The following is a 9,799-nucleotide window of genomic DNA, read 5'->3' on the forward strand; positions in this document are numbered from 1 at the left end:
AACGACCATGATCAACCTTCAGTGCTGTTACCTGGTAGGTGTTCTGGTGACAACTGGAGGGTGGCCTGTTAGTGGAATTGTTAACACGGGCCTCTCACGGCACCCTATTTAAGTCATTTTTCACAAAATTTTATTACACACAACCAAACTCGATCAACACTTCTGTTTCTCTATGTATTGAATTCAATGCATTTGCTTTCCTGCGGGAAATTGGACAACAACGACCTGCCAAATGTAGTCGACTTGCATACATGTGTCCTCCAACTTAATTTCAGCTATTGTTTCTCGTGTTGACTGGCGTTTTGTTTGGTCAGCATATATCAGTGAAGTATAATCCTGACAGTATATGTTCCCTGGATACACATCCAACAGAACAATGGTGGGTGACATATTTCATTCTATCCCTGTTTCTTTGTTTAAATCAATGTGGATTTCATTATAACAGACAATAAATTTCTTGTTGTCACACAGGATTTTAACTGGCCATTATAGTGGATCTGCTCACGTATGGAACCATGAGATGAAGGCAAGCTAATTCATTCTCTTATATAGTTACATTATTCTTCGAATATATGTACCGCACCTAAATGTTAAGGGTGATCATAACAAAAAAATGATTAGTATGTTTATATGCTGGTAAATTTACACCTTGGCCTTTTCTGTTGAGCTGACAAAGTTATTTTGTACGACATGTAGCACCCACTGAACTCGTTTAAAGTCTCAGCCGATGAAGGTATTCTTTCTGACTCGTATCTATGAGTAGTAATTAAGCTTATATATGTCATATAAATATAGAGTACCATAGAGTACTAATTAAATTGATCACTCCCATTGCAGTTTGCTCCATGAAATTTATTGCAAGGGAATGCATTGTAGCTGTGACACGTGATAATCACCTCCATGTGTATGATTGTGCGTGTGTATCGAAAATCGAAAAGATTAGGAGAGTCATACCTCCGCATTATGTGTCCTCCAGTCCAATACTAGCCGTTCATCCAATCCTACCGTATGTGTTGTTATCACAGGCAGTGGTTTTAGACTGGGAGCAGGGCTGGAAGCCCAAACAAAGATTTTGGACTGGTTGGTCTGATGTACCAGAGGCGACCGCATTTAACCCTGGAGATGCCGAATGTTTTGCGACTGGGTGTAAGAGTGGCAAAGTACAGGTTTGTCTGGCCAGACTTCTCCTTTTTTTCCTAGTTAAACTTTAAAGTTATGAAGATAACTTTTACTGCTAGACCTTCAGTCCTCCTTGTATATGCTTGGTGATATCCAGGTTTGGCTGCTTGGTTCTAGCTACCCTAAATATTCTTTCTGTGGGCATTCCGGTACTGTGAACTGCGTTGATTTTATCCCACATCGAGGTCAACACTATTTTGTCAGTTGCTCTGAGGATGGCACTATCATGGTATGTACATGTACCATTATGATCAAACCGCCCACTAGCTAATTTATATAGTAGGCTTGTTCTAAAAATGGTAGTTGTAGAGGTCGGGAAGATCCACCTTTTTGAAAAAGAAACAATACTAAAGAATATTCGCTGTGTTTCTTTGAAATCAGATCTGGGACTTGCAGAAAAGGGAGGGCATTTGTACGATCGAAGTTAGGGCTCCAGTTCTTTCTGTCCTTGCCCATCCAAACCTCCCGCTATTAATTACAGGGACATCACATGGCATCAGGCTGGTCATAGTGGGGAATAACTTAGACTACTAACATACATATGTTACTAGTCTATGTTACTACCTTCATAGTGGGTAGTGTCATAGGTGTGGTAACATAGTTGCCTTCATTTATTACTTTGTAGACTCATTATGCATTGGAAACCGCTATGTGATGGTAACATATTATGTTACTCTATTTGCCTCTCTCCTCATTAACTACTTGCCACATCACCATTTTTGCTTATGTGGCATCTATGTTACTACTTATGTTACTCCCACTATGACCAGCCTCATTTACGTGTGGAGCTCTACAGATTTCAGGTAATCATCATATTTTTATGATGACACTATGAATGCCCTTCCGAACTTCTTTGTAGAGATTTCAACAATTGACTACATACGGAGCAAAATGAGTGAATCTACACTCTAAAATATGTCTACATACGTCCGTATGTGGTACTCCATTTGAAATGTGTAAAAGGACAAATATTTAGGAACGGAGGGAGTATATGTTATTGCACGTAAACCTCAAGTAATGCTATCATGCAGTGTAGTGCCAAGTATATAACACGTAGGTCCTTGTGTTGTATATGTCAACTTTTTGCTCTCATATGGCGAAATTTTGCTGTAACTCATGATAAATATGTAACTGATTGCTCAATATCCATCAGGCTAAAGAGAACAATTAACTTAGGTGGTGGTGGACCTATTGTCTCTCTTGGATATTTGATGGCTTTACGAAGGTACTTGTTTTTGCTATTTTTATTTCATTTCCGCTGTTAAAGAATGATATAGCTTTGACACATATGCTAGTTTATCATGCTTTTTTTTTGTTCATACAAGCATATGTATGTAATTTGTTCTGGACTGCCAGGTCCAAATTTTTTTAATGGCATGTCATAGTTTTTTACGTTGCTATTCCAATTGCATATGGCACCCAACTTATGACCTTTGTGGCAGGATTGTGATTAGGCAAAAGAACACAATAACTAACATGGAAATCACCGATGAGGAAGCGTTGGGACCCGAAAGTACGGCGACGAAGGGAGCTGAAGCGGAGCGCAATCAAGACAGAGCAGAGGACAGCGAAACACAGGAACTGGTTGAAATGCAAGAGCAGCAAGGATCTGAAGCGGAGCGCATTCAAGACAAAGCAGAGGACAGCGAAACAGAGGAACTAGATGAAGTGGAGGAGCAGCAAGAGTTGCAACCCACGATTGTAAAGCCCCGAGCACAACGCCGACAGGAGAAGAAACATGCCCGCGTGCTAGCAAAGCGAGCTGAAGTGGAGCGCAGAAAAGCTGAAGCAGAGCAACGCCGCCGGGAGAAGCAACACGCCCGGGTGCTGGCAATGCGAGCTCAAGTGCTGCAAAGTCAAGCCAAAGCAGAGCATTCTGACGCAGAAGAATGGGCTGAAACACAAGAGCAGGAATTGCTGGATGTTGGGACCAACGACTCAGGTCGCCAGTCTCATGTTGTTGAAACTTCTCAACGCTGGTGGGTGCATTTCTTTGGTTCATCATCGACTCCCGTTGAAAGAGCAGGTGGACTTGCTTTGGTTGCTCTCTTGTTAGCACTAATCTTCACCGGAGCAGCATCAGGGGGCCGGAACATACCCATGACTGAGCTATGACTGCTTTTGTTGTCTCGTTGGGTTCACCAGACTTTAAAAAGTTGAAGAAAATTATTGTTTTTCCTTTCGAAAAAAATTCTATATATCAAAGAGAAATTGTATAGCTGAAAATCTCAGTTTATCATAATCTTATTTCTCCACTCAGTTTGTTGCTACTTTGTTTAATAAAAATGGCTGTGTGCATAACATGATGCACAGGCCGTGGATTATCACGCTGTTCGGAAAAAAAAAATTCAGCACCATGGAACCTTGCATGGCGCGATTTACTGCAGTTCAGCACCTACACTACTACGGAAAAGCCTAGTAGTAGCGTGGGGTAAACACCTAGTAGTAGCGGGTGTCCTTGCTACTCCTACGCAGCTACAGCTTACTTGTAGCAGTAGTGTTGGTTGAAACAGTCATACTGCTATCCGTACCTAGTAGTGTGGGTTGGCCCCGCGCTACTGCTATCTAGTAGTAGCGTTACTTTTATACCCGCGCTGATTCTTTTGTCTAACTAATGATACTGCTAAACACATCTGTATTTTTTTCTGGTACGTGTTTCCGCTGTATTTGTACATGTTTTACACGGTAGTCTGATCATATCATAAACATAGTGTATTCTCATGATATCATACACATAATAGTCTCATTATATCATACACATAATAGTCTTATCATATCATCACATCATCCAACACAAATGATGTCTCATCATCATCTTGATAGAGCGATACAACTTATGTGACATGTCTGAAAAAGCGATCACATACACATATTTCGTCATCTATATCTAAACTATAATATAGAAGAGAGGAGGGATCACTATGAGCAAGACCGTGATTATGTAGTAGTTCTTGAGGCGCCGGTTTTGATCCCTCTCTCGTACTAGCATGAACCTCAAGTAACTATCTTCCGCTTCGGCTCTGCTATCGAAACCTCTCTGGTTGCCGCCCGGGAATCGATACACCTGGGCCCGACACTCTGGCCACTCGTCGTGCACTCCTGTAACCTTCCCTGTGTACACGGCGTAGTACTTCCTCGCCATCAATGAACTATATACCTGCATCGTTACATGATGAATTCGTCGATAATATGCAACATAATATATAGTTAGCAACACAAAGAGACAGAATTAACAAATACAAGCAACATATCATAAACATAACTAACAAAAATCATCATACTGAAGATAATTTACTAGAGTGATCTACGCCATGTTCAAAGCTTCGTCGTGCATAATTTAAAGTTTCGTCATAGAGAAAGTAGATACTAACTAAACAGACACATTGTCATCGTCAATCACTCCAACATGTCGAGGCATCCATCCAAATCAGGGAAGATGTCACCGAGCTGCGTGAATGGCTTCATGTCCATACGTTGAGCGGCTACGCGTGTTCAGACGTCAGCCCACGACATTGGCTCTTCTTCGTAGAACATCCCTGTTTTTTCGACGACCTTCTTCATGATGATTTGGGAAAGTTCATGCTTGATGTGATAGAACTTAGCTCGGAGTCGATGATCCGGTATGTTTCCTAGTTTCTTGGCCCATTGCACAATATGGGCATCGCCGGAAGTAGGTGACATGTGAAGTTGTTGCCGATCCCTTCTGTACTCCAGCATTTGGTGGATGTGGTTGAATCCGTCAATGAGACTATCATTCGGTTGCTGGATGTAGCAGAAGTCGGTCTTATGGCCGAAACTAGGTGCACGGTTCATTGTCTTCTTGAGCTTGATATCTTCACCCCATTGGGCGTAGGTTATGATAGCACTGTCGAGAATACTCTTTATGTGTCTTTCCTTTTTTCATGTTCTTCGACGAGTTCAAATAAAGAGCGTGGGAGTATTGGGGGTAAAGAATGATGACGACAATGCGCACCTCCCTGCGCAAAATAAGTACACCTCAAATTACCATCAATGTGCGCAAAGTAATGATTTAAATTCATGAAAGGATGTATACATGTGCCACAGAGGATATCCGCAAATGACTTACATGGGATAATAATAAGGCAGGAGAATCGTCTCTTTGTCCTTATTGACGACCACGAAGTCGGCGATGTGGTTCCTCGCATATTCACGGTGCTCTGGACAGACTGCCAAAAAGTCCTCGTGCATAAAGTACGGGTCTACGACTGAGATAAGAGATACTTTCTCATGTCAGATGATGTAGTTCATGTGGAGGGCATAAAGGCAGACGAACGTAAAATCCAGCTTTGTAATGTGAAACATGTTGAAGGAAGAACTTACCCGCGGGGAATGTGTGGACGTACGACCTTTCGTGTGGCATGTTAGTCGAGTGGAGCGGGTATCCTGGATCTTTCATGGCACGAAGGCTGTTCTCTGTCGACAGGACATTGTCATGAAGTCTCCTTATATCCATGTCTATGCCCTCTAGCGCTGCCTTGGGTAAGGTCGGATGGCCAGAGATATGGAATTGCGGTGAACCTTTGAGGGGTATATTGTCTGCAACCTAGGCTGCGGAAGCGGCTGGCTGCTAGAAGCACCTCTGGTGCCAGTAGGTCCTTACCTTGGTCTCCTCCTGTGCTTCTTGTGTACCGAAAGTGAGCCTAATGTACCGTGACAGGCCACCACTCCCAGTGTTGTCGGGCATAGAATTGCACGAACCTCACGTTGTTCTTGCTAGGTTGAGGCGGCATCTGGTGGCGTGTCCTGCGAGGATAGCATGAAGAGATACTTCTTGCAATCAGTATTAAGACATTACTCCTCAGGCCGTTTAGGAATTAACTCATCACGCTTAAAGTTTCAGTCATACTGCTGAGCCATCAATCCTCCATTGTCATAGGCGCCAGTATTGAGAAACCATAGAGGGTCATCCTCCTCATCCATGACATCATCCTTTGCTTCTTCAACGGCGGCGATGTCATCAACCAATAATGCAGCCACTTCCTTAAGTCATCCCCTATCACCTTGCACAACAAGCGGCGCTAATTGGGTAGGTGGGGGGTGATTTTCATACCTTGCCGAAGCATCATTGTCGTTGGTGTGCTCCCGGCTGTCTCTAGACGAAAGAGACTCTTCGGCCACAACAGGACCCAACTCTTGCAATCGCCAAGCTACAGTAGTGTCTCGTCGTCATCTCCCCCTAGTGATACCGGAGGAACCAAATTCTCGTGGCCCGCTTTGACACTGCCCACGAAAACCGTGAAGACGCTAGGGAGCATCAGATGGCTGTGGAAAGAGCGTTCTATTGGCTTCACTATCGTTGCATTCCCACGTCCACCTTCTGGCCGCTGATGATGTACAGTACGGTGCACGAGGTTTCGTCAGCCTGTGAAGACATGTCTGTGACGTCAGACATTTGAAAGGCAATCAAAACGAAAGGTTATATATATGTTGAAGAGGGCCGATGTGACAGGTAGTTATCGTGAGGGCGTTGAGCTCAGCCAAAGACGAAGCCCTGCCGAGCATGCCAGAGACGAAGAACGGGCTTCTTCGAGCAAGCACGGGAGCAGGTGCAGTTGCGTTAGCAGGTGCTGGTGCAATGAGCACCGAGTTGCTCCCAACGAAGCTGGGAAGGGGATAGTCCGCTGCCCCTTTATTTGGATTTACCTTCGTCCAATTGATAATATTCGGAATCAAGGCAGAAATCGATGCTCCAAATTTAATTCTGCGTGCATCTACCGAAATAGGCTTACGCCCCGCTATATTGATATAGCAACCACCCGATACAACAATCCGATCCACGCTGGGGCAAACAGCACAAGCACGCCCAAAAGAAATAACAAGAGAAAATAAGAGAAGAAATGCCAACAACGCCGGATCGACGAAAGCTACGGCACATCGCGATCGTTGCGCCCACCGAAGATAACCACCACGCTCCAAAGCCACCGAGTTGCCGTGTACCAAGCACCACCTTCAAGAAGGAATGCGACGATGATGACGCTGCTGCCCGGACGAGTCCTAGGATTTCTCCCGGTACACGGAGGGTAGAGGGGGGAGAGGGTCACCCGACGCCCTTCAAGAAGGATGGTGGCGCCCGCAGGCGTCACCGCGTTGGTGCCGGCAAGACCCGACATGGATTTCTCCCGACCTCTCGCGCCCACCACCCAGGACCAACCTTCGGCTCCACCACACCCGCCGCCCACCAACATGCCCCAACAGTCACGAGGACACCGCCGTCGTCTCACCACGGCCAACGAAGCGAGGCCGGCCGGATCCAAACGAGACACCCGAAGACAAGGACCGGCAGCACCGCAGCCACGAGGGAGGGAACAACCTCCACCGGCTTAGGCGGTAGCAGACCGGGCATAGCAGCAGAGGCACACCAGACCCCCTGTCCGGCCAGGCCCTGCGTGGGCCCGTGAAGCTTCGCCGCCGTGCTGCAGCAGTCGCGGCACAGCAGCCGCCGTCCCTGTCGCGAGGAGCTCGCCGGAAACCACCGGAGAACAGCCCACTGCGGCCACCAGCAGGCCCGCCCCGACCCAGATCGGGCCCGTAGGGCCTAGATCTGGGCCAGCCGAGCGCCGCCGGCCGCCGCAGGCCATGGGCCGTCACCGCCGCCAAGGGGCAACGCCTCCGCATCGCCGCCGTCCAGATCCGCGCCGGAACGCCGCCGGCCGAAGGGCTCCGCCGCCAGGACCGCTCACCCGAGCCGGGGTCCAGCGACGGGTGAAGAAGGAGGGCCGCCACCGCCGGACTGCGGGGCGCCGCGCGGGCAACGCCCGGCCGCGCCCGCCGGCGGCAGCGGCGAGGGGGAAGGGGGGCGGGGACTCGCGGGGAGGGGGAGGGGTGGGGAGCCGCCCCGGTCGCCTCGCTCGGGGAGGGCGACGCGGGGGGCACGGGGGGGGGGGGGGGGGGGGAATATCTGCATTGACTACGTTGACTGCGTCGCGGACTAAATCAGGTTGTATCGCTTCTCTCGTCTCAGCTGCTTTCTTCTTGGCCGCAATCACAACATTCTTGTTGATGTTCACTTCATTTAACTTCCATCTCTGCCTTCTCTCCTCGGCGTCCTCATGGTAGTAGTACTTCCGCGTGGTGCAGCCTCCCATAGCATGCACATCCATACGACAGCCGTGTGTCGAACGGGAGTCCTTTCATTATGTTCAACACTCGGTTGAAAGGGGTGTCCCACTTGGACCTTGCCGACAACTCGGACGACATGTCGCCTTCAGCCGCAAGCCTGTGCTGCTCTTTCTGCAAAAGGAATGTGGATCGTTTATAAATGTGACTAAACGTGTAGTCGAATTGATCAGAAAATATAATAAGGTGGTAAAACAATAATTATCAGCAGTCTCATGAACTCCCTCGTGGGCATGTCCGTTACGAAAACCTTATTTACTGGGTCGCAAGTGTAACGGGCTCCTGCAGACAGTGAACTCCATCAAGGGGTCTGGGATCCCCAGACTTCCACGTTCTGCATCCTCCTTGGCCCATATGTGCCTCTTGCCGGCGATGCGGTGGTTCCCCATGATCCTTTGCTAAAGCCCCTTCTAGTACTCCGACTTTTCCTTGGCAGTTTGGACAGCGCAAGCCGCCTTGAATATTTCAAACTGCTCTTCTGTAATTGTTGTGTTTTACTTAACAAACTTAGAGTAGGGTTCATTTTTGACGATCGCTCTTTTCACCCTTACTTTCCAGAAGGACAACACGCCGTTAAACTTGCCCGTGGCTCCGTTGTTTATCTTCTTCATTCATTCCCTTGTCTAGCTTGCACGGACGACATGGTCCTAGTTATGCATCTAGCAATCATTTTCTTGGGCAACAGATATAGTGCAATAATTTATACGTTGATGCAGTGCCTTGCTCGACTTGGACACATGTTTGATCAGGCGAACCAACTTATGATTGAATTGTTAGGTGGACAGTGGTATCCTCAGCCTACTAGGATTCGAGTCTTGATACTCACATTTATCCTGGATTTATTTCAGGAATTCCGGTGGTCCGCGTTCAGTGGGAGGAGACTCCGGTCAACTTTTTTTTTAGAAAAGGAGGATGACCCCCGGCCTCTGCATCTGGCCGATGCATACGGACACTTTATTAATTATTCTCACAATGCCTTAAAAAGTCATACAACAGTGAGACTAAAGCCGCCGTCAAAGCAACAAACTGTCGCTACACCTATCCAGTTGATGAAGGGGCGCAGATAGCCTGAGCCTAATACCAAACAGACATCGCAGCCAAGCCTAACATCTAAGAGTTGAGACCACAACCTAGACACTTGCCGGGTATGGGGCACACACTGGTCTGGCGTGCTCTCAGAGGCCGCCGCCGCCAACTGCCGCCGCTCCATCTTCAGAACTGTACTGATGCATTAACCTTCCTCGGTCTAGCTATCGTCGACGCCACCACGGCGCCCAACGGCACCTCCTCCCTGCACGCAAATAGCTGAGCACATCGCGGTCGCCATTGATACACCTCAGCGCCATACTGCCAAGTACCACCAGCCGACACAGCTTGAAGTCCTTGGAAGATCTGTCGTGCGTAGCACCTGCCGACCAGGCATGACAAAGTGTAGCACCTGTCGGTCAGGCATGACTTGACATCTCCACCGAAGCTCCGTGCA

At 47.6% G+C, this 9,799-nt stretch overlaps 1 protein-coding gene across 1 annotated transcript; it reads left to right on the top strand.

Moving 5' to 3' along the window:
- Positions 1–706: 706 nt before the first annotated feature.
- On the top strand, positions 707–3,294 carry LOC123158840 (vicilin-like seed storage protein At2g18540). Its single transcript, XM_044576669.1, has 4 exons — positions 707–1,166; positions 1,277–1,408; positions 2,333–2,404; positions 2,622–3,294. Exons 2-4 carry the CDS (start codon positions 1,395–1,397, stop codon positions 3,292–3,294), a joined length of 759 nt encoding a protein of 252 aa, XP_044432604.1. The 5' UTR covers positions 707–1,166; positions 1,277–1,394.
- Positions 3,295–9,799: the final 6,505 nt, after the last annotated feature.

Source organism: Triticum aestivum, chromosome 7B (genome assembly GCF_018294505.1).
Source record: "Triticum aestivum cultivar Chinese Spring chromosome 7B, IWGSC CS RefSeq v2.1, whole genome shotgun sequence".
NCBI classification, from domain to species: domain Eukaryota; kingdom Viridiplantae; phylum Streptophyta; class Magnoliopsida; order Poales; family Poaceae; genus Triticum; species Triticum aestivum.

What these genes read in the sequence shown, in the direction of transcription:
- LOC123158840 (XM_044576669.1), top strand. An exon ending in TATTTGATGGCTTTACGAAG is followed by an intron (nt 2,405 to 2,621) that starts GTACTTGTTTTT and finishes CCTTTGTGGCAG; the next exon opens with GATTGTGATTAGGCAAAAGA.